Consider the following 26849-nt stretch of genomic DNA (forward strand, 5'->3'; position numbering starts at 1 on the left):
TACCTTATCCGTACGTAAAATGTTTAAAAATTATTCAGGGGAAAATAATGCATTAGAAGCTCATCGTTCATTTATATAATTTTATTTATTATACAATTGTATCTATATATTTATATTATTATTTATTAGTAGGTAACTAGTCTATCAAGTTAAAGATTTATTGAAATAGATATGATAGTGATGATACTGTAGAATGTAGATAGATACAGTATATCTACTATTAGTAGGCTACTAACCAACTTAGTACTTACTAAACAAATCCAAAAATATATTTATCAAAATCAACTGATTCTTATTATGAGTGACATGATGATGTCATTATGTGTTTTTCTACCGAGTATAGAACATGTAAATAATTTTAATAATTTTTTTTTGTTAATTTTTTTTTTTTTTTTTGTCATATTTATTTTTATTTGTACAATCTGTATAAAATATATTTACAATAAGCACAATAGATGGAGAATATATATAATAGGTCAAGGTTGGCTTGATTGAAGGAGCTATTCAGTAATAGCACTTCATGGCATGGATGGTAGTGGTTAGTTGACTAGTCGACAAGCAGGTCACGGCACTAACTGCGCTTTAAACGTCGGCCGGGGAGTGTTTGAGAGGAGAGATTTTGGATGAGTGGGTTATGATGATTTGCAAGTTTAAGGTAGAAACGTTTGTATAAGATTTTAGCGACGTTTTTTTTGACTGTCGGAATAAGGAGGTCCCTGTGGAAAGTATCATTTGATACGTAAAAAGGAGCTTTGGTTATCTGTCGGAGGCATTTGGATTGGAATGTTTGGATTCTGTTTGTGTTAGTCTTTGGCTGTTCCCCAAAGTTGAATTCCATAGGATCAGATAGGTTTGAGGAGTACTTTATAGATGAGAATTTTATTATGCAGTGTGACATATTTGGATGAAAGGAGGAAGCGAAGCTGTCTTAGACGATTATTAAGTACTAGTCGTTTGTTACGTATATGGGCAGCCCATGTTAGTCGGCGGTCTAGATATAGACCTAGGTAACGCACATTTTGGGCGGTTGGAGAGGTTAGTTGTTAAGTGTGATATAGGGCAGTTTATGGGTCTGAGTGTGAAAGTGCAGTCTATAGATTTAGATTCATTTAGTTTGAATCCCCATTATTTGTACCACGCCGAGAGCATGTCGAGGTGGGTTTGGATTCTATTGGATGCCTCGAGAGGGTCATGGTGGAGGGATAGGATGGCTTTATCGTCAGCGAAGTCACCAGTGGTGGTAAGGTTGGTAGTGGGTTGGTCTGATATGTACAGGTTGAACAAAGTAGGTGCTGCTACAGCTCCTTGCGGTACTCCAGCTCTAATTGATGATATATGTCAGATAAGGCTGAGCAATATCGTACGGAAAAATATCGGTCTTTAAGATAGGACTTGTAGATTAAATAGAAGCTGGGAGGAAATATTGACTTTAATTTGAAGAGGAGGCCATCATGCTAAACTTTGTCAAACGCTTGTGCTACGTCTAAGAAGGTGCCTGTGCAGATAAGTTTCTTTTCAAGTGATGAATAGGAAATTTTGTCGACTATTCGATGAACCTGGTGTATGATGAAATGGTTACTACGGAAGCCGAATTGATTGTCTGGGAGGTCTGTGTCGATGTGGATGTTTGAGAGGAGCCGTTTGAGTGTGAGCTTTTCAAATGCTTTGGAGAAGAAAGGTAGAAGGCTGATTGGTCTGTACGAGCTGGGGGAGTCAGCTGGTTTTCCGGGTTTGAGCACCATAATTATGATCGAGAATTTCCACAGCACGAGAAAGTATGTTTTTTGTTATATAAAAAAAAAAAAATTATAATTATAATTCAATGTATTTTACGAATTTGTTACAAAAAATTGATGATGGGTACAATTATTAATCATAAATAACTAAAAATATAAGTAAGCTTAGGTAGGTGACAAAATTCGACATGTTTCGACTTTTACATACATTGATTTAATTGCACAAATCTCTAAAAAATTGTGTTCAGAATATAGAAATCAATATCATTAATTTCAGTCTTGTAAAACTGTAAAAGATCATTTTTAAAAGTATTCAAGTACAGATACATAATATTATACTTGTTTTAAAAAGTATTTTTTTTCGTTTATTATTATTAAAATGTTTCAACACAATGGGTGCTATTACAAGTACATAAAAAAGTATTTAAATACTCAGTAAAAAATGAATTTGGACTATAAATACAACTACTTTAAAAAAGTATTAATACTTTCTAACAATTTAAAATTCTTTTTACCTTATAAATTAACAAAACCTATTTTCGGGAGTTTCCTGAGTGCGTCCCGAAATTACCTATTTTTAATGTTCCGAGTGCGTCCAAAATAAAGTAACACCCGAGTGCGTCCCCCAAAAAAATGGTCATATTTTTGGCATAGCTTTAGTGCGTCCCAAAAAAATTGTCATATTTTTGAAATAGTCTTAGTGCGTCCCAGTTCATTTAGAGTTACCTAGAGCGCACCACGAGGAGGTGAACTGGCTTACACCCAAAAAATATTTTGTGATTTTTATTCATAATAATATATTTACTATATATTGACTACCTGCATTGGGGAGTCAATTCAATTGCACCGCTACCGATATGAATTTTCGGTCGATTATGATTCACAGTAAAAAAAATGTGTTATTATAGATTATATTCTCGATTTGAATTTTTTTTTAAGTGATAAAAATTAAAACAACGAAGTTATAGTGTTATACGTTTTTCAAGGCATGTTTTCCATTTTTATACACACCACCGTGTACACATATATATTTTATAATTTATACATTAGTACTATAATTGTTGTGGGGCATTAGCGTCTTTTCCAGCTGGATATTTCGCCTTTATAGATTCTTACGTTTTGCAATAATGTTCTACTGAAAAATTTGTTTTTTCAAAGAAGTTTGAATCTTTATATTATTATAGTTTAAGCACTCTCAAAATCTTAGAAATAGATAAATTCGTCACTTAACTTCATCTTGAGTATGCAAACACCAAAATTAATATATATATATAAAAACTTAAAAAGTGTTAATTAAAAATTATTCACTGAATAAAAATGCTTAAAAATACTATACACATCTTCAATCCTCACAAGTTGTTAATATCTCATCTACAAAATATCGAAAATCTATAATAAAAAAAAATATTTATATGCATTTAACGTTAGAATTTTTACAAAATTCATAAAACCTGAGAAAATTATCAAATTATTTTGTAGTTAGAAATTCATAAAGACCTTTGTTCTTATAGATATGAAAATGTTGTACAAAGTTTTTTTATCTTCTCGATTTCTGGCGCCGGAATTATTTTTATATTTTGTAGACTACAAGTTGCAGTTATAACTTTAGAAGTACCTACGTAATGACATGTCTTTCTATCCACAAAAACGCATATCTAACCTGATTTAACATTTGTAATCGGATATGCGATGTTTCGAATGGGATGTCCATTTAAATGGACTTTAGTTTTTCAACCTATAGGTGTAGCCGTATATAAGAAACCGAAATATTAGTGTCAATTTTCTGAGCGCTATTTTTAGATCTTTCGACAGTCGGATTTGTCTTCTTATCCGTAGTGCTCTACTGGGAGGGTGACGTAGGGGGATCGAGTATGCCAACTATTTTTCAGACATTTTATCATACCTCTAAAATCATTTTTAAGGAGAGCACTTCATCATTCTAAATTTTTTTTCAAATTAGGCGAAACCATCATAATTTGTATTATTTCATAATCGCAGATCTAAAATTATATTTATATATAGTCAATTTACAACTTCTACTATAACGTGGTAGTGCGCCAGTACGCCTCTTTAGTGACATTTTAGGCCCCACGGTTATCATTACTCACTAATATTTATTATCAATTATCAGGTAATTATTTTTTATTTTCATCATTGTCATTAGTTATTAACTTTCAACAGTAAACAACATATTTAGGCCGTTTGATTAATACAAAATAATAATAAAATTAAAATTGATTCTGCAGTTAACGAAAGCTTTCAGTCAACTTAGTTACTAAGTCTTGGAATTTTACAAAATATTTACGTTATCATTTTCTATATATTAATATATATCATAGTACTAAATTTTATAAAAATGTTGATTCTTTTTGAGCTATTTATAGATATGTTAATATATTATTAGTTTTTTTCTATAAATGTCCATAGGAATTATTTGCCGACATTTAATTCTTAAAACTTTAATACAAGATAGCTATCCAGTGCTCGAATAAGGGGGGGGGGGGTGCGTAAGGAGACACCGTACCACTATATTTTTTTTTCACTGGAACGGGAGGACGGCACAAACTGATATCCAATATATTTTTTTATTAAAATGTGAATTTCAATTTATGTCAATTAATTAACGAATTTTACTGTCAATACAAAAAACAATAATTGTCAATTTTTTTATTTTCTACTGTAACATGTAGAACGTAGGTATTACCATCAAAATATATTATAATTTGAATTAAAATTTCTGTGTAGCTGAAAAGTGATAAAATCCCCTCACGGATCCGAGTTAAGTAATTGTGCACTTGAAACACAGTTTTTAAATAGTTGGATTGAGCTCCTTTACTTCATTTTTCCCAATTCAAGGACTGGATAAATTCTATATAATATAATAATATTAGAAAAATAGTCCAACGTTTTTTTTGTGCATTTATAGTTTAAAATACTTCTCTTAACTCATAAGTAATTCATAATGAAACCATAAAATTAAAGAAATATGTATATTACCTATATATTATTATCACAATGTTTATGAAATGTTCTCTAAAAAAAATTAAATCAATTCACTCTGAAGAGTAATAACTCTAATAGCAATATAAAAAAACATATATTTATTGAAATAATGGCTGACACAGGCTGCAGACCAATTACTCGCACTTTTTTTTTAATTTTTAAATTCCATTAATTTAATTATCATACAATTAGTAGTAGCTATAGTATTTACAGTTGAGATTAGTGATTACGTTTTTATTCTATGTCTTGGTTTAAACGTTGATCTGTAATTAATAATTATGAAATAAATAATAAATTTGTCATATTAATGCTGTAATCGAGCATACTTACTCCGTAAACAATACCGCCTTAACAACTTGTAATAATTATGTAAAGGATTTAGGATTTACTCTCACACGGAACCTGTGCCCTAATATGCACATTCAGATAATATGTTGTAAAGTTCTTAAACTACTAGGTTTCATAAACCGTGTCTCTTCAGACTTTCACTTGCTCTCCCCTCTAAAAACTCTTTTCTGCTCCCTAGTCCGTCCCATCCTTGAGTATGGTTCCGTCCTCTGGGACCCATCCACTGCTTCCGCACGTAGTATGATAGAAAGGGTTCAAAGAAAATTCCTCCGTCAAGCTGCTTACAAATTAAATGTAGTCTGTTCACCTCACGATTACACGCCAATCCAACGCCTCTTTTCCTTGGAAAGCCTCGCCGATCGTCGTCATTCAGCTAACTTGACATTTCTATCTAATCTTCTTTCATCTAAAATTGACAGTCCTGAATCACTATCCCGTGTTTCATTTAATGTCCCCTCCCGCCGTACACGATCATCTGTTCCATTTAATATACCTTTCTCTTCCTCAAACTACTATCTTAACTCACCGATCATCCGTCTTATGCGCATTGCCAACACTGACCCTTCATTCTCTCTCTAAATTTGAGCCTCGTTTCCTAAACTTTTAAAACTATTATTATTATACTATTATATTCATGTATTAAAGGGTTCGTCCCGTATTGTAAAAATAAATAAATAAATAAATTTACAAATACTCGTGTTTATCTTTGAAACTACAATAAAAGTTCCATTTCCTAGAAATTATGAAATTAATTCATTTTTATAACGAAAAAAATATAAATTGTATGTATTTATTATAGCATAATAACTGCAATTTAACAATAATCTGGTAAAGAATATTGGTCAGGTTAAGTTTGAGATTTTCAGGTTGTATTGGTAGTATAGGTAAATATTACTCAGGAAATAGGATAACCTGTTTGGGTGAAAAAAATATAAAAACATATTATTGTACAATTACCATATAATTGTTATACATATCTATGATAAAATACAATAAAACAAGGTCTGCTATTTATTTTTCTTTATATATAATGTATGTATTTATAAGATTAATAATCAAATATCACAAAAATTCCAAATCAAACAAGACTCCATGAACATTAAACACATAAATTTGTACGTTATCCTTTAGGACAAACCGCACACAATTTTAAAAGGAGAAAACACAACTAAATAAAGCTTTAATTATTAGTATATTTTATTTTCTTACTAGATGGTCATGAAATCCAGTTTGAAAGAACATATTATTATTTACACCTTAACAATTACATAACCACGTTTATTCTTTTTTAAATATTCATATTATTATAATTATCAGTATAATAATAGTTTTTACGAATTTTTAAAAAATATAAATATAAATAAGTTAAAATAGTTTTCGATTAAAACAGAAATAAATGGATCAGTCAACTGGTTTCAAACGTTAATGCGATTTGAAATTATAATTATTATAATAACTGTACATCGTGTTACCGTTTGAATTCACATGTAACAATTTATTAATAATATATATTATGATCAATAAACACTCAGTTTTTATAAGATTATTATTATTATAAAATATTGTAACAAAAACAGTGGAATTAGGCACAACAGTACAGGTTGGTGGAAATCTGACAGGGGGGGGGTTATAATAATATCATGGATAATATTATATCTAACAATATGGAATACTAGGGCTGGCTGTAAACTCTAAAAATATAAAAACCTGGAAGGCCTACATAAATACTAAATAGGTAATGTCAAAAGTCGTTTATAATGATAATATGCTAAAACAAAAATGAAAACAATTTTATGAAATATATACTAGGTTTATGATGCATGCACCATAGGCTTAAATATTATTAATGAAGTAGTCTACCTTGGGAATTAATATTTTTGATTACCATAATATAATGATAACAAAGAGTATACTTTTAAAAATTATTATTTATTTATATATAAATTGAATATATATTAGTAAATTTGACTTAAATTATAAAACAAAACATTTACAACAAATAATGGAACTAAATGATTTCAAAACAAGTCATCAAGGCAAGTAATAGAAATAATAATTTAATACTATTGAGCTTCAATATTCATTTATTTTTGCAAATAATTCAATGACTACAAAAGAATATACATTTGACACCTAAGGAATATAAATTTAACAAAACAAAAATTAAATTTTCAATCTGTTGTAACCTGTCAATTAATTAAAATTAAAAAGTATTATAAAGAAACGAATCGATTTTTTTTTGTTTTTATATTTTTAATTGCAATATATATATATATTTTTTTTGTTTCCTTCAACTTGGAAGAAATATACATTAATACATATTTTCATATACGAATTGTGTCAGGACATGGTCAAAAAAAAATATTTAATGATAGCCATTAGGTTACAAAGAATTTCTAATTTTCCAATCAAGCAAACCCTTCACCACAATAACTTCCAAGAAATATTTGAAATAATGTAATTTTGAAACACTGTGCGCTTGTATTAATATTTATTAATTGTAATGATAAAGACTCAAATGTAATATTTTTCAGTCACATGACTAATAAAATATACATTTAATTACCAAGGCAGTTATTTATACTTAATAAGATATATACATTTTGTATTAATTTTATATTACTAGGTACATGGTTAATTATGTTCAAAAAGCAGGTTTGCAATCATATTCAATAATATCTTACACAATTTTTTTTTTATTAAAGTCAGATTAAAAATCAGATAATTAATGATTGGAAAATCAGTTAATAAATTAAACCATAAGCTAACACACATTGTATAGACATGTTATGTATAAATATATTATATATTTATCAATATTAGCCTCCCATGACTAGTACTAAGGGAAATTATTTCCTAATTCCACTTAAATATGTATGTGTTAATTATTTAGCTATTTAGGTATTTAAAAAAAAAATAACAAGTATGTACATGATTAATAAAAAAATATACATTTTGTCAAAAGAAAAAATGTCATCCCAGTATCCTTCCAACTAATTACATTTTAAAATGTTCTTGAAATGTAAAATTTTAATAATATCCAATATCGAGACATTCAAAATGAAAATTACAAATAACACAATATAACCCAAAATAATTAAACAACTAAAAACAAAAAAGATAAAACAAACAAACAATACTTAATGGGGCTTCCATTATGAGCTTTTTTTTTCTTATTTTCTTATTTTGTTATATTATATATTTTATTTAAGCCATATACCTACTCTATTTTTAAAACAATAAACAACAAACATAACACATATATGGCCATTACAATACATTGGCGAATGTATCAACCACTATGTAACAATAAACAAAATAATAATAAATTAATAATAATAATAATAATAATAATAATAAATTTTTGTTTTTAATTTTTTCATCCAAAAATGAAAATTAATAGAGAATTCAGTGGCAATTAAATTAAGAGCATACATATAATATTTACACCAGATAATTTTATATTCAATTTATTGATAATATTTTAATTTTTAAATTATGTTTAAATGTTAGCAAATTCAAATGACAAATATTATGGTAACTAAAAAGGCAAATTATGCAATATATTTTTGATTTGAAGAGATTTATCTTAGATAATATATTGTTATGAAAAAATGTATTATCATAAGACCAGTATACAGTTTTTAAATTATCCCAAAACAAAAATGTAAGATTTGATGAATGTCCAAAAAAAGTTGGTAGCAAAAAGAAATCAAATAAAGTAGGTATGAACTTGTTGAACATGTCACTTTGAAATAAATTCAGAAGGAATTTTTTTTTCTGAGAATAATTATTAAAATAATGTTAAATTGAGATTAATACATTTGCTATAAGTATTTGTGTAATTTGAGCAAAACCAACTAAGTAAAAATTTAAATTTAACTATTTTGGAATTATTCACCTAGCATTTAGATAAACAATGTTTTGTTCTGATGTTAATTTTTAACTTTTTGCTTGATAGCAAAATGTATTGTGTTAAGTTATAATGATAAAATTATAGGATAAAATAAGGCGAAAAACCCCAAACAGATAACACTCATCAAATAATTTACATTTAACTACATCATATTATAATAGATTAACTATATTCTATACATTTGAATTCAATTTATTAAATGTATTGTTGACCATTTGCAATCATGGCCGTAGTAAAAATTAAAAAAAAAAAAATCTAGTCTACTAACTATAACTTAGTTTTTAATATATATAATTTTTTTTCTATTATTTCATCTTTCATTTAAATTTGGGAACATTATCAGAAGACATGTAAGTGGTATAAAATTATAAATTAAATTTTTCTTCTAAAAAAATAAAATAAAAACTGATGTTTACTTATATGTTTAACCATAAACCATTGTAACATTGTTCTGCTATAACATACAACTAGAACACTTCCACTCTGATTTTAAATACGTAATATATATTTTTATATGAATATCAGTAAAAATTAAACTAAAAAAAAAAGTTAAATAAGAATGTAAAAAAAAAAAAACATAATAAATAAATAAAATTGGTCGAATAACAGATGTGGATGACAAATGTATCATATCGTTTCATGGGATAATTTAACACTTTCATCTAAAATAATACAATCAATAAAAATTAATATAATTTAGCGTAAAATACAAATAATATTGCATACATTTTAATGTTCATAAAATTACTTGCATGATACTGTTAAAATTAAAGACAAAACAAAACAACATTGCTTATAAGTATAAATAGAAATATACCAGTTTATAAGCATTTTGTAATTTAAAAATCATCTGAACTAAACAATTAATGAAATATATAACAACACTGTGATAAGCAAACATAAAAAAATCAAACACCTCCTCATAAATTACTTCAAGCTTTTACATTTTGTTCAAATCCATTCAGTCAATACTCACAGTTTTTTTTTATACATATAAAAAAAATGTATAAGCACTTATAATAACAATTATTAAATAATGTCAAAAAATAAATATCAATGAAACTGAAAACTTGAGGTAAGAATATTGCAAGCTTACTAAAATGTAATAACATTAGAAATTATTGATAATTAAGTTGAAACATAGAAGTTACTTGTTAATATTCAAAGTAATTCATAATTATACTATGTCAATGCAAATTATGATTACAAATAATTCAAATATTTATAAATATATATATACATATATAAATATAAATATAAATATATATATATACATATATAAATATAAACTAATGCATGTTAATGTATAATTTTTTATCACAGTTATGTTATTTAAATCTTTTAATATATACATAAACATAAGTATATATGAATATAATATATCTAAATAGGAGAGTTTTGTTTCAAGGTTGTTTTGTTTTATGCATTTTTTTTTTTCATAAAAGGAAACAATCATAAGGTATTAAACTTATGTAAAAAAAAAACTAACAATAAACATAATAATTTGGACAAATTGAATAGAATATAATGACAGTAGGACGGGGATATATTTATCTATCACTGTTGTTTTCAGCCTATCAATTTAAGCATAAAACAATGTTACAATTTGTGTGTCGATACTGTCCGGTTCCTTCCACTTATTTGCCATACTTGTAGTGCATTGTTTTTATACTGAAAAATTAACCATAGATGACCTTGTGCTTTTAAGCTAAGTTAATTACAATAAATTTACATAGCATAGAAATTAGGCTGTTACTAAAATAATAATAAAAATGTATTAATTGATATTATGGGTATAAATATGTACACTTCACATAAAATTAATTTTATTTATAAACGTCTTATCACACATTATTTTTACAAGAAGTGCAAGTGCTGAAAGAATTTATGATATTTTGGATGATTTTTTTAAGAAAAAAAACCATCTACTGATGGAACATACAAGCTAAGTTTAAGTGTTAGAATATTCTGTTTTAAAACTTAATATTGAGATGGTAAAAAATAATTTTAATACTTACAGAACCGTTTTTTATAAGTTGAGTTACAACTAACTAATACTCAGGCCTTATATACATTTTACTTAGGAGACTTGGTACGATTGAATTTTGACGATCTTTCTTTCCTGGGAATTGTTCCCCGTTCACTATTTGCTGTTTTGTGTCCTTTACCAGACCGATTTGTTAGAAGACCATCTGAAATGTTCATAATCAAATCAATATAAAATAACAACTACTATACACTACATTACTAGAAGAATTATAACCATTTCAATTTGATGACTAATTAGTAATTACTTAATAAATCTATTTACGCAGATAACATATAATTAATCAATTATAATAACTGTATTGGAAATAGTTTTAAATTCCCACTTAATAATCAAATTTATTATAAAAGCTACTGATAGGAATAATCCAGAGAAATTACTCGAAATATTTGACTGTATAATTTTATCGAATAATTTGATAGGTTTGAAAATTCTCGAGTGATTTTTTCGGTATCAAAATTAGCTAAAATAATCAAATGAATTGACTCATTGAGTGATTCTCTCGAAATTAAACTGACCAATGTCTATAACATAAAATATTGAAATACAAATTAGTAATAACTAGATTATTATAAATATACCTAATAAGATTAATAACCTATCTTACCTATCCTATTCAATTACTTTTTCACACTTCTCACTCATACTTTCGAAGTATTTGTATTCAAATAATTCATATCATTCATAGGTAGGTACATTATTTTATTTTTTATTTTTTATTTTTTGATATTATATTAAAATAAATTGTTGAACAAATAAAACTAATAATACTCATTAATTTAAGAGCTAATTATCTACCGAGTATTGAATAATATGAGTTGTGCTGAGTGTAATGAAATACTAAATTGACCAAGAAGTTGTTTTGAGCAAATCTCTCGATCGTTATAATATCTCAATATTGCAATCACTCAATTATTCCTATCACTAATAAAAGCTAAAAAATAACTATATTAATAATAAAAAAAGAATAAATGGTAAACAATTTGTATAACAATTAATATGATGAGCTATTTTTTCTCGTTATACCTAAAAAATTCCTATTTATCTTTTTTTGAACAGTTGTGCGTGTCACTTTGTGATATACACATCATAATAAGCTTTTATAGATAGAAATATTATATTATTATAAAACTTTAAATTTAAGACTTAATTTCAAACAAAATTATATTAAAAAAGCTGCAACTATACCTGCTGTAACGTTTGATTGTTTAGATTGGGGTATCACAATAGGTATGGTAGTATCTTCTTTTTTTTTCTTCTTCTACAATAGGAGATTGCCCAAACGTAATAATGGTAGGAATGTGGCTCTCATTCCTTTCTTTGTGATGCTGTGCTACTTGTGCATAACTTAGTTTATGACCAATATTTGGAGAACCATTTCCATTAAGAACGGGATTGTTGTTAGCCATATCTGCAGATATTGTAACAGGTGGTTGTGGTATGACACAAGCACATTGTGATGGCAAAGCAGCCTTATGATTTGATACAGTTGGTTTAGTATTAAGAGATGTACCATTGGCTTTAGGCATAGTAGGTGGCATGTCAGATTTCGCTGGCATTACAGTCTTATCTGTAGGATTTATTATAGAATTCGAAGTCGTAACAATATCTTGAACCTAATAAAAAATAAATTATTTTAATCTATTATTAATATATTAATACAATCATATGCTTAACAAATACCTTTGGGTGCAAATTAATAGAGCTCATAGACATATTTGATACATCATCAATGATTGCAGTCACAGGTATAGACCCAATAGGAGGCACTGTTTGTAAACCATTTGGTAGACTCTCTGAATTCACAGTTAGGTCCTTATCATCAGTCTTAGATACAGAGGGTTCAGGCAGAACTGCTGACATACTCGAAGATGAAATTACAGTAATCCTATATATTATAAATAATAATTAATAATGTATAAATAACAGTATACATAACAAAAAACACAATAGTCAAACAAAATCAAAATTCACTCATATCCGGTTGTATTACAAATTTGAAATTTATAATAATACTTTTAGTTCTTTATTTTTGAAAGTTATTACTGATGAATAGAGAAAAAAAATTAATATAAATAAGTTATTTCACTTAAAATTAAAAAACCCTTAATTAAACATAAAATAATATTAATATTTGTAATGGTTCTGTAACAAAATTGATCAAATAATAAAATATAAATACATATACGGAGTGTCCTACTTAGATCTGACAAATGAAATATTTTCATTATAATCAATATTTAAAAAAAATGTTTTTTAAATATAATTCATTGGACACTTGCATAACATTTTTTTATTTTTTAAAACCAAAAATAAAAACTTAAAAATTGATACAAAAAATTTCCAAAATATTCAAAACAGTAATTTTGTACCTCATTTAAAAAAAAATTAGATGGTAAAAATATTTATTTAAGTCAAGTGGCTGATTTTTTACAATTTTTTTTAAATATCAATATTCTCGTTAAGTAAATTATGATCTAGTTTATGTAATACAACAATAAAAAAATAGTTAGATTTTAACATGCACCCTATTTCAAAATGTTAATATAAAATATTTTTTGATATTATAATGTTTCTAACATAATAATAATAAAAATCAGATTTACAAATTGGTTATTTTGAATATTTTTATTTTATCAATTTTTAAGTTTTTTATTTTCGTTATTAAAAATAATAAAATTAAAATAAAGCGCAAGTGTCTGAACTATATTTAAAAGAATTTTTTTTTAAATATTGATTAGAACAGAAGTTACTAAGTATATATATATATATATATATATATAAATAGATGTACAACCCAAAATCAGGTTCTTATATAAATTTACAATGTTTTGAGTTTTGCCAAACTACAAAACAATCTATTTTAAAGAAAAAATATTACAGTTTATCATTAAAAAAATAAAATGATTTAGATCTTCAATCAAAAGTTTTAATAATTACCTAGGATCAATGTGATTACGGGGTGACAACTGGTCATGGGGCAATGAAGTTGGTGACTGGTGTGGTATTGACACAACTTGAGGTGGTAACGGAGGGAACGCATCAGCAGCTAAATCAAAACTACCAGTTGGCAGCTGAGGTATAGTACCTGTGGTTACTACTTCTGGCCCTATTTCCTCATCTTTCTTCCTTCGCCTATATCTATATGAGACACAAATTTAAGTAAAATTAAAAATTAATTGAAAATAAAGCTTAAAAATCTAATTAATAGAATTGTCTACTTTGATAAATAAAAATACAATGTCAAATCAATAATAAAAGAATATAAAATACCTTGGTGGCAATGTTGTAGGATCTTTTGGGATGTTGATTGTTCCCACTTGACTGTCTATCAACTACAGTAGAATCTTGATTGTCGACACAGTTTCTGGTTGCATTAGAAATATGCAATGATCCACTACTACTAGATGACTTAGTTAGACTTCCATTTGACGTGTAACTACCAGGACGAGATGGTAAACCACTATCCGAAGCTGAACTTCGGTAATATTCACTACCACTAACAGAATTATGACGCATTTTTCCATTGGTACGACCACTATTTGAAACATGTTAAATTTATCAAAATTGCAAAAACAAAAAAATTATAAAACTAATTTATTGTTATAGTATTATACTACTTACGGTGCACGTGAAACATTATATCTTGAATTCTGAGGTTTTAGAAAAAGCTCCTTGAGGAGCCAATCCATTCACAGAAAATATACCACTAAGATCTGTAGTATAATAGGCACCTGTTGCAGGATGAGCCCAATGTTGAATCATATTTGTAGGATAATATGGTGACTGTTGCTGCTGCTGTAACTTATTAATAATATTCAACATAATATTCTAATCAAAAATTATTCAAAAATATTAATATATCTCTAGAAAAATAATTTTATATACTTACTATACTTGTAGATTAGCAGCAGCATAATTGACTGGAGCATATTGAGCTGGTCCTCCATTTGTATAAAACAATCTGGCAGCTTGAGGATGATGTGGGGGGTGGAGCAGGAGGTCCAGATTGTGTGACACCTGGGCCTTGATCTATGTATGGGTTGATTGGTTGAGCTTGCATTGGCGGAGTTCTAAAACCATTTACTGTTTTTATACCAGGAATTCCAGCAACAGCACCAGGAGATATTGGTGCAGCCATTGCGATTCATTGGTTTTGCTTTGATACGTGCCATAATTGGTCGACCCTAAATTACATTTAAAAATGAATCATTTATATTCTAAATCATACAGTTTAATAAGAAACATTTTAAAATGTATATAATATTAATTATTTATATTATTTAGTAATATACAGTGTTTCCTTTTAGAGATAACACAAAATATTTTAGTCCTGTGACTTTAGATTGATAAGGTTTTCGGGAAGGGATTGGGAATACAATACAGAAATACTTGCGCAATAAAATTTACACTTTTTTTAAAACAGCTGTTTTTACCTTCCAACCATAGCTCGAAGAATTAACCACCTGTATTACCGGTTACAAGGTATTTTTGGTAATTACTGTAACTTAAGTAATCTAAAAAGCATAAAACATGTATATGTACAAATCAACTTTTTATTTAACTATGATTATTAACATAAATATATATATCTTGAAAAACACTTGTATTTGAAATGTAATAATAACAAAATACGACTAAGGTAATACAATAATATTATAACAATAAAATATTCAATGGAAGTACTAAAAACAGTTATTTTTGTTGAAAATTAAAGTCAACAACATACCATGATACTTGATACTGATGGGTGGTATTTTCGGTCAATACCGGGTTTACGGTATTTTAGTTAATAACAAAATCAATAGTATCGCAAACCACCAGCTCTAGGATAATTGTTGAAAAATTTAATGATTTAAATTAAAACATTAGCTTGTTGTCAATCAGTAAATTTTGATTTTTGAGCAATGGTTGTGAGGTCAAAATGAGTTTAAAAAGTTCTATCTGCTGAATTTGGTATTAAAAACCCTGGTTGCTATTTAAAAAATATAGAAGTTATATTACACATTGCACACAAACAGAAACATTAAAATTAAGTATATTTCTGTAGTCTTCATCTCTTCCCAAAACCTTCAAAATCAATTTGAGGTCACTAAACTAAAATATTTTGTGTTAACTTTACAAGGAAATACACTGTAAATTCTATAAGGTATATATTATTTTAACATTGAAAATTTCAAGTTCAAGTAAATAATCCTGTTAAGACAAAATAGTCAGAATAAAAACATCTCAGTAATCACAAAATAATCTAGTACTTAATCATTAATAACTTCTTAACTGAAATTTAACTGATGTGAAAATACGGTTAAAATTATATTATTAATAAAGTAAAAAATACAGTTTCAGTTGATAGTGTATGTAATTAACAATCAATGAAATTCAATTATAAGTAATCAATTAACAGCAATATAAGTATGAATATAACAATAACTTGATTATTCATAAATTTTTTTATAGAACTGACATAAAAACTATATATAAGGAAAACTTAAAAATTATAGAAATATTGCTTCAGTTGGTAGTGCATGTAATAAACAATCACTAAAATTCATTATATGTAATAAATTATCATCATAAGCATTTATTTCCTTAAATAAATTTAACTTTGAAATTTTCCTCACAATTTTCAAAAAATTAATTCAAAATCAAAAAAATACATCAGTTGGTAGTACATGTAATAAAAAATCAACAAAACTAATTAATGTGAAAAGTAATGATCAATAACATTAAATTATTGCTCCTATAATAAAGTTAAGAAAAGCTCTTTTTAAATAATGTATATTATAATAACAAACATGTAAATAAATATAAATTAAAAATAATAAATATTACTTCAGTTGGTAGTGCATGTAATGAATAATCATTTAAGATCATGAAATGTGATTATTTATCATCATTAGTAAATCAATTAGGTATAGAATATTTAAGTTAAGTAAAAAATACAATAACAAAAAAAAGTAACAAACTAAAATTGTTTATTACTTATAAAGCTATAAATATTAATTCATATAAATAATGCTTCAGTTGGTAGTGCATGTAATAAACAATCAACAAAATTCATTAATTGTGATAAAATATCATCATAAGCATAAAATTATATTTTTTAAATAAAAACAATTTAAAAACTATCCTAACAATTTTCAAAAACAAATATGTTCAAAATAATACTTCAGTTGGTAGTGCATGTAATAAACAATCAATAAAATTCATTAATTGTGATAAAATATCATCATAAGAGTGAAATTATATTTTTTAAATAAAAACAATTTAAAAGCTATCCTAACAATTTTCAAAAAACATAAATATGTTCAAAATAATACTTCAGTTGGTAGTGCATGTAATAAACAATCAATAAAATTCATTAATTGTGATAAAATATCATCATAAGCATGAAATTTTTTTTTTTAAATAAAAACAATTTAAAAGCTATCCTAACAATTTTCAAAAAACATAAATATGTTCAAAATAATACTTCAGTTGGTAGTGCATGTAATAAACAATCAACAAAATTCATTAATTGTGATAAAATATCATCATAAGCATAAAATTATATTTTTTAAATAAAAACAATTTAAAAGCTATCCTAACAATTTTCAAAAAACATAAATATGTTCAAAATAATACTTCAGTTGGTAGTGCATGTAATAAACAATCAACAAAATTCATTAATTGTGATAAAATATCATCATAAGCATAAAATTATATTTTTTAAATAAAAACGATTTAAAAACTATCCTAACAATTTTCAAAAACAAATATGTTCAAAATAATACTTCAGTTGGTAGTGCATGTAATAAACAATCAATAAAATTCATTAATTGTGATAAAATATCATCATAAGAGTGAAATTATATTTTTTAAATAAAAACAATTTAAAAGCTATCCTAACAATTTTCAAAAAACATAAATATGTTCAAAATAATACTTCAGTTGGTAGTGCATGTAATAAACAATCAATAAAATTCATTAATTGTGATAAAATATCATCATAAGCATGAAATTTTTTTTTTTAAATAAAAACAATTTAAAAGCTATCCTAACAATTTTCAAAAAACATAAATATGTTCAAAATAATACTTCAGTTGGTAGTGCATGTAATAAACAATCAACAAAATTCATTAATTGTGATAAAATATCATCATAAGCATAAAATTATATTTTTTAAATAAAAACAATTTAAAAGCTATCCTAACAATTTTCAAAAAACATAAATATGTTCAAAATAATACTTCAGTTGGTAGTGCATGTAATAAACAATCAACAAAATTCATTAATTGTGATGAAATATCATCATAAGCATAAAATTATATTTTTTAAATAAAAAACGATTTAAAAACTATCCTAACAATTTTCAAAAACAAATATGTTCAAAATAATACTTCAGTTGGTAGTGCATGTAATAAACAATCAATAAAATAATTCATTAATTGTGATAAAATATCATCATAAGAGTGAAATTATATTTTTTAAATAAAAACAATTTAAAAGCTATCCTAACAATTTTCAAAAAACATAAATATGTTCAAAATAATACTTCAGTTGGTAGTGCATGTAATAAACAATCAATAAAATTCATTAATTGTGATAAAATATCATCATAAGCATGAAATTTTTTTTTTTAAATAAAAACAATTTAAAAGCTATCCTAACAATTTTCAAAAAACATAAATATGTTCAAAATAATACTTCAGTTGGTAGTGCATGTAATAAACAATCAACAAAATTCATTAATTGTGATAAAATATCATCATAAGCATAAAATTATATTTTTTAAATAAAAACAATTTAAAAGCTATCCTAACAATTTTCAAAAAACATAAATATGTTCAAAATAATACTTCAGTTGGTAGTGCATGTAATAAACAATCAACAAAATTCATTAATTGTGATGAAATATCATCATAAGCATAAAATTATATTTTTTAAATAAAAACGATTTAAAAACTATCCTAACAATTTTCAAAAACAAATATGTTCAAAATAATACTTCAGTTGGTAGTGCATGTAATAAACAATCAATAAAATTCATTAATTGTGATAAAATATCATCATAAGAGTGAAATTATATTTTTTAAATAAAAACAATTTAAAAGCTATCCTAACAATTTTCAAAAAACATAAATATGTTCAAAATAATACTTCAGTTGGTAGTGCATGTAATAAACAATCAACAAAATTCATTAATTGTGATAAAATATCATCATAAGAGTGAAATTACTTTTAATAAATAGATGTACTTTCTAAATTACCCTGACAATTTACAAAAGAATATCAATTACAAATTCAAAATAATACTTCAGTTGGTAGTGCATGTAATAAACAATCAACAAAATTCATTAATTGTGATAAAATATCATCATAAGAGTGAAATTACTTTTAATAAATAGATGTACTTTCTAAATTACCCTGACAATTTACAAAAGAATATCAATTACAAATTCAAAATAATACTTCAGTTGGTAGTGCATGTAATAAACAATCAACAAAATTCATTAATTGTGATAAAATATCATCATAAGCATAAAATTATATTTTTTAAATAAAAACAATTTAAAAGCTATCCTAACAATTTTCAAAAAACATAAATGTTCAAAATAATACTTCAGTTGGTAGTGCATGTAATAAACAATCAACAAAATTCATTAATTGTGATAAAATATCATCATAAGAGTGAAATTACTTTTAATAAATAGATGTACTTTCTAAATTACCCTGACAATTTACAAAAGAATACCAATTACAAATTCAAAATAATACTTCAGTTGGTAGTGCATGTAATAAACAATCAACAAAATTCATTAATTGTGATAAAATATCATCATAAGCATGAAATTTTTTTTTTTAAATAAAAACGATTTAAAAACTATCCTAACAATTTTCAAAAACAAATATGTTCAAAATAATACTTCAGTTGGTAGTGCATGTAATAAACAATCAATAAAATTCATTAACTGTGATAAAATATCATATGTATCAAATAATTTTCCTTGGGTAGATTTGATTTAAAAATTATCATGATAAATTTCAATAACATCAATTAATTCAATAAAATACAGCAGATGGAACTGCATGTTATTAATCTTCTTATTATACACAACGAATAATCACCTAAATTAATTAATATATGATTTATTATCACCGACCAAATTGGTTAGTTTATAAAAACAGTATAGTTCAATTTTAATTATTTTAATCTAAATCTAAAATTTCAGACCTTTAATTAATCATTTTAAACAAAATTTAGTTTAAGAATAGAATTTCTAAACATTTGGCTTATTAACAAAAATAAATTAATTTAAATTAATAAATAATATTCAGTTGGTAGTGCATGTAATGAATAATCATTTATAATATTGAAATGTGATTATCATCATTAATTAATCAACAAAGTATATAACAGTTATGTAAAATATAAAATATATAAAGAACATGTAACAGATAAAAACTGTTTTATTATTTAAATACATATCAATTCATATAAATAATAATGCTTCAGTTGGTAGTGCATGTAATAAACAATCACTTTAATTTTCATAGAAGTGTGAATAATTTCATCATAAGCATTAAATTAATTTTCTAACTAAATTCTCATATAAAAAAAATAATTTTAAACACTGAATGTTTGCAAACACATACATAAATTTGAATTCAACATAATAATGCAGTTGGTAATGCATGTAATAAAAAATCACAATAAGATCCATAAGTGTGAAAAACTATCATCAATAGCAATGAATTATTGTTTTTAACAGAACCAAGTTCAAAAAAGTAATTTTTAAATTATGTATATTAACAAATATGTAAATAAATCTAAATTAATAATAATAAATATTACTTCAATTGGTAGTGCATGTAATAAAAACTCTAAAAATCATCAAGTGTGATAAATTAAAAGATTAAATTATTTTTCATGAAATCGTAATAGAATATTATCTTAACGAATTACAAAAACAGAGAAATAACATTTAATAAGAAAATATGAATAAATATTTTAGAAAGTAATTTATGAATTGATTATTCGATTAAGAGGACATTACAACTGCACATGTTGTCTCCATCTCTACCATTTTAAACTATAGCAAAAACTTTTTTACGCAAGATAAAATCACTCCAGATGTAGTGATAGTTAATATTCCAAATTGATACACAGTATATTTTAAAGTTGAGAACATTACCTGTTAAATATCATAATTTTTTTGATAGTACTAATACATAACTTCTTATTGTTTCAAAATCCATTATTTTTGAACTTAAATAAATTATAATATTTCATAGCCAATATTTTCTTTTTTATGGAGAAAATGTAATTCCTTAGTTATGATTATAATAATCGTCTTAGTTCTTTCCCACAAATAATAGTTACAACACATGCAGGTATAGCGTCCTCTAAATATAATTAACTTAATTATTATAATTGAATAGGATCTGGATTTTTCAGGTTTAAAAAAAGTTTATATTATTATTAAATTACATGAATAACTTCCTGGTAATTTCCTAATAACTAAAAATAAAGTTAATTATATTTTGGAAAATCATAAAATGCTATGTATTTTTACGGTAAAAAACTAAAATTATTATATTACAAAACACAAATAGATCTCAACATAAAACTATATATTATTAGATTCTATTGGAAAATTTTTTTCTCACAATTGACAAAATATTTTATGATTTTACTAAGGAAATTAAATATTTCATAACCCCTAAAATATTAAAAGAACTTTCCCAGTTAAGTTTTTTAATATGCCAGATAATTACATATTTAGCTTAGTTAGCATAAAATTATACATCAAAACAGAATATAGTTTTAAAATAAAATTCCTAAACATCTTGTCTACTAACATAAACATACTTAAATTAAAATTCATAAAAATGTGATAATTTATGTTGAACATAAAATAAAAATTGAAAATGAATCTGAAATATTAATTTATTATATCATATTAAATAATTTTTTTAACCAGTGGTTGGCAACCGGCGGCCCGCGCGTCTATTGTATATGGTCCGCTTTAAATTTTTTTCTTTTATAAATAATTTGGAAAATAACATTTTTATTTTTGTCTGGCCCGCAAACTCTTATTAATTTATGAATGTAGCCCGGGAGTCCAAAAAGGTTGCCGACCACTGTTTTAAACCATTAATATTTCTAGTTTTTTTTTTTTTTTTTGTTAATTTATTGGTAAATTTGTTATTAAATTATTTCATAAAATTAACATTTTTATTACTATTAATATTGAAAAAATCTCTTATGCGTGTGTTATATTAATAAGAAATAATAATATAATCCTTATTTTTACAAATAAATATTTACTAACCTGAAATTCTTTAACCTCTTCACGAAGATACAAAAATGCTCTTTGTGCGTCTTCATCATTTTCAAAAGTAATATACCATGAATTATTATGAGCAAACTCACATGATATCATTTTAGGACATGATTCACCAGCAAATAATCCCTGTAAAAAAAAAATAATTTTAATTATATAACTTTTATAAATTATAAGAATTATGAAAGATGAAAAGTTTTTAAAACTATTTTAATAATATTCTACATGGAATGTACTAATTAACTTAACACATATAATTTAGCAGAATATCTCCCAAACATTTAAATCATATTATATTAAACTAAATTTTTAATAATTATTAATTAGTTCTAATAAAAGGTAACAAGTTTTCTTAGTAAAATAAAAAATAAATTCTTAATAAACAAAAAACAAGGGGAAGAATTTCATTTTGATTTGATCAATTAAAGTCTCAGCAAAAGCAACAAAAATAAAAACAAACTTATTTTATGAATTGCTTTTACAAATATTAACCTAAAATAATTTGTAATTGGTACACTGTTTTAATGTTGTTAATACTTTGTTTAAGTAAAATAAAGGATAGCAAGTATGAATTGGTTAGAAAAGTTAAAAATATTTGTCTAACTATGGAAGATTATAACAGGCCAAGGATTGAAAACAATTGTTTGATACAAAGACAGAGAACTATATAATATTTTAACCAACCTTTATGTCTTCAATTGGAGTAGTTTGAGGAATTTCTCGTAAGATGACAATACAACGTTTGTGATTTGGGCGGACTTTTAATCCTTCATCATCAACTTGTACATTTGGCGACTCTAATTAAGGATTATTAATTATTAAAAGATTATAAAAATATTAAAAACAAAATTTACCTCTCAATACTTCAGTAATCAGCTTAATGTCTTTAGTCAATTTTTTTACTTGATTAAAATTGGCAACTGTCCATATTGGAACATATTGGTCATTGTCCATTTGTGACAATAAGTACGCATCATTTGCCAAATTTTCTCTATTTATTACATTTTAAGAGATAATTTTTTTTAAAAAGTAAAAATAATAAATATAAATTATAATTTTACCTTGAAAAATAATATTCTAACTGATTTGATAGAAGTTGTTTGAGTTGTTCTACTGATTGCGATGGCATATTTTCAGTAGAAGTCTCAGCGTTAACCATTGTGCTATTTTTTCCAGTTAAAATTACTGTACCACTTCTACTATCCGATACCGACACTTCATAACTTCCATTTATGGAACTAAAAATAATTTTATATATTTTAATTATGTATATATTAGGATATTTTAGAAATAATTAAGGATAAAATACAAATATATAAATATTAAAATATTAGAATAATTTTAATCATTATATTCACAATTATTGTGATTCTATCAAAACTAAATTATAATTTTGTAAATTAAACACATATGGCTTATTCATCTCAATGATGACATACATTATAAAAAAATATTAAAAACAATAATTTGTCACTTACACAAGGTATAAACGTAAAACAAATATATTTATACAAGTATTTGTATAAGATTATTAAATACTTTAGCAACATTTCGACACCATAATGAAGAATTTTTATAATTCATTAGGTTCTAATAATGTGCGTTATTTGATCCTAGTAATTGAAAATGTATTCCTAAAATTAAAATAAATTATAATAAGAAAATTGTAAGATTTTTTAATGTATCCAGTTAATTTAGATGCAAGACATTGTAAATAGTGAAATATTTTGTCCAATATAACAGAAATGTTAATTATTTTAACATTTTTCAATCTATTGTTTTTTTATTTTTATAACACTACAGTAAAGAAGTAAAATATTAAGTACCTACCTAATTTAACTTCACTTACAATACTAGACATAATATTATTAATAGTAAAATAATGAAGTATTTAATTTACAGAGAAATGTTTGCCAATACTTGTTATCTATAAATATTTAAATATTTATTTAAAAAAATAACTGACTTAGAATTTTTAAAAATAAAGTATTGTATACCCCCTTAAATAATTTAAGAATTATAATTATACTACAAAATTGACACCACAATGAAAATATTTTGATATTATTAAATTCTAATTATGTGCATTAAAACAAAATTATGCAAATAAAAATTAATATAGTTTGAAACGACACTTTATTTATAGTTTATAAATAGTATATAATAATATAAAACATTAAAATTGAATAAAAGCATATATATATCATGAAAAACAGTAACAAATATAGAATTAATAATTTATCCACAATAAATATTTATTCAGATTTATACTGATAGGTAACATGCTTGGCTATCATTAATATATAATAAAAACAAAATTTTATATTTTTATATACAGAAAACATCTAAAATATACAAAACAAATTTTGAATTTAGAATAATAATGTGTTGAATAAAATTTGTTTCCCACTAATTATTTATTCTAAATTAAATTTATCGAAATACATTATCTTTAAAATTAAAACCCTGATACTAAACAATAAATACCAAAACTTTAAGCAGTTATAAATAAATAAAAAATGTGTCACTTACACAAATAAAAAAGTAAAATAAATATATTTATACAAGTATTTGCATAAGATTATAAAATATTTTAGCAACATTTCGACACCATAATGAACAGTGTTTTTAAATCAGTAGGTTCTAATAATGTGCAGTTAAATTTACTAGTAGTTTTATAAATTTAAGAGGATGTCAGTGCAATATATGTTTCTATCAGATTCACAGGTACTGGTTTAGATAACTATAAATACCAAAAGTTTTAAGCAGTCACAAATAAAAAAAAATGTCACTTACACAAATAAAAAAGTAAAATAAATATATTTATACAAGTATTTGCATAAGATTTATAAAATATTTTAGCAACATTTCGACACCATAATGAACAATGTTTTTAAATCAGTAGGTTCTAATAATGTGCAGTTAAATTTACTAGTAGTTTTATAAATTTAAGAGGATGTCAGCGCAATATATGTTTTCTATCAGATTCATAGGTACTGGTTTAGCTAACGCACACCAGCCAGCATATTCCCCCCCCCCCACTAATATTTCTCATATTTGTAATGTTCTAATAATCTTTTATACAATTTTTCTTTTATACTGCAGATAAAAAAGGTACGAAAAACCGAGGTAACTAAAATTAATAATAATAATAACAATTAACAGCACAATAAATATTAAACTTTCATTCATCGCCATATCAGTTTATTTGTCAAAGTAAATTAAAAGGACGCGATCCGTTTGAGAAATAATGAAAGATATATCCTAATTTTGGCCACCTGCATAAGTTTATCTATTTTTTATTTTTATTTTATAATATTATTCATAAATATAATTTTACATACTTTTATATTTATTGTGTTTTTTAATACTGCGGTTTTATGTACCTTTTTTTTATCTGTAGTATAAAAGATGATTAGCACATTGAAAATACGAAAAAATATAAGTGGCAGGCGTCAACTAAACTAGTACCAATTCATTTATAACACAGACACAACTTATTCATATAAAAACATTTTTTATAAAAATCATCAAAAATAATATTTTAGCAGATTTTTGTTATTTTTTGACTTAATACTAGACTTTAAAAAAAAATGTATAATTAAATAAATATTAATTGCTTTAAACCAATATGTAGATTCATGAATATGTCAAACCCTCAAAAATTGTATTCTCTATACATTTTATAAAATTATAAGTATACTCTAACATAAAAAAAATTATTTTATGTGATTGTGTTTTATCGACAACGTGGGTAGAGGATTAGAAAGAGGGATCAAAATACCCTAACATACTCTTAAAAATATTTCAAAATTATAACATATTATATTTACCTGTAAGAAGTGTTCGTGGCAGTAGAAACAGTAAGTGGTTCGGAGGGACTATAATGTGTCCCAATTGAAATTTTTCCTACGTCTCCATTCATATACATATACCCTGTAAAAATGATTTATTAACTAAATATCAAAATGTACAACATCATATAAAACAAATTTAATACTTGAATTATTTCATGTAAAGGTAAAAACAAAGTTAATGGGCCAACAAGGAAATTACATTTTACTAAAATCCCACTTTCTTTGAAACTACAACATGAAAAGCTAATTGAATATACCAATAAACATTTTTTTATACAATAAAATTGTAATAATATCATTAATTTATCTCAGATTCTCAAAATAAAGTAATTACTGTTACCTAATTTAATATCAAAATATTACTTGGGTCATCTATTCTCAAAATCTTTCCTACATCTTACTTAAAACCCTAAATCAACAAAATTATTTGTATTTGAAAGTGTGACAATTTTAAAAAAGGTTCCTATAACTATAAAATTACATTCAAAATGTACATAGGAATACCTGGTTATATGACAATTTCTGAAATCAAATTATCAACTAATAACAAAATATAATAGGCACTATATTATATATAAATAAAATAAGGGTACTTAGTAATCTAGAGTAGCTTAA

The 26849-nt window shown here is 24.7% G+C and overlaps 1 protein-coding gene and 3 non-coding genes across 4 annotated transcripts in view; all 4 read right to left on the reverse strand.

Annotated features, from left to right (window-relative positions):
* Nucleotides 1–11050: 11050 nt before the first annotated feature.
* Nucleotides 11051–26849, reverse strand: part of LOC132922781 (la-related protein 4) — a 35698-nt gene continuing 19899 nt past the window's right edge. The window contains 17 exon segments of the mRNA XM_060986476.1: nucleotides 11051–11195; nucleotides 12239–12293; nucleotides 12295–12666; nucleotides 12734–12938; nucleotides 13991–14191; nucleotides 14324–14367; nucleotides 14369–14588; nucleotides 14675–14712; nucleotides 14714–14854; nucleotides 14939–15040; nucleotides 15042–15191; nucleotides 15193–15237; nucleotides 22366–22506; nucleotides 23062–23174; nucleotides 23232–23368; nucleotides 23439–23615; nucleotides 26211–26313. Of these exon segments, the coding sequence (XP_060842459.1) occupies nucleotides 11080–11195; nucleotides 12239–12293; nucleotides 12295–12666; nucleotides 12734–12938; nucleotides 13991–14191; nucleotides 14324–14367; nucleotides 14369–14588; nucleotides 14675–14712; nucleotides 14714–14854; nucleotides 14939–15040; nucleotides 15042–15191; nucleotides 15193–15237; nucleotides 22366–22506; nucleotides 23062–23174; nucleotides 23232–23368; nucleotides 23439–23615; nucleotides 26211–26313 (2360 nt within the window). The 3' untranslated portion in view covers nucleotides 11051–11079.
* On the reverse strand, nucleotides 16878–16954 carry LOC132923565 (small nucleolar RNA Z195/SNORD33/SNORD32 family). The gene has a single exon (XR_009661219.1). It is a non-coding gene; the product is annotated as a small nucleolar RNA Z195/SNORD33/SNORD32 family (small nucleolar RNA).
* Nucleotides 17065–17141, reverse strand: LOC132923564 (small nucleolar RNA Z195/SNORD33/SNORD32 family). The gene has a single exon (XR_009661218.1). It is a non-coding gene; the product is annotated as a small nucleolar RNA Z195/SNORD33/SNORD32 family (small nucleolar RNA).
* Nucleotides 20537–20615, reverse strand: LOC132923566 (small nucleolar RNA Z195/SNORD33/SNORD32 family). Its single transcript, XR_009661220.1, has one exon. It is a non-coding gene; the product is annotated as a small nucleolar RNA Z195/SNORD33/SNORD32 family (small nucleolar RNA).

The sequence above is a fragment of the Rhopalosiphum padi genome, chromosome 2 (assembly GCF_020882245.1).
Source record: "Rhopalosiphum padi isolate XX-2018 chromosome 2, ASM2088224v1, whole genome shotgun sequence".
In the NCBI taxonomy this organism is placed as follows: Eukaryota; Metazoa; Arthropoda; class Insecta; order Hemiptera; family Aphididae; genus Rhopalosiphum; species Rhopalosiphum padi.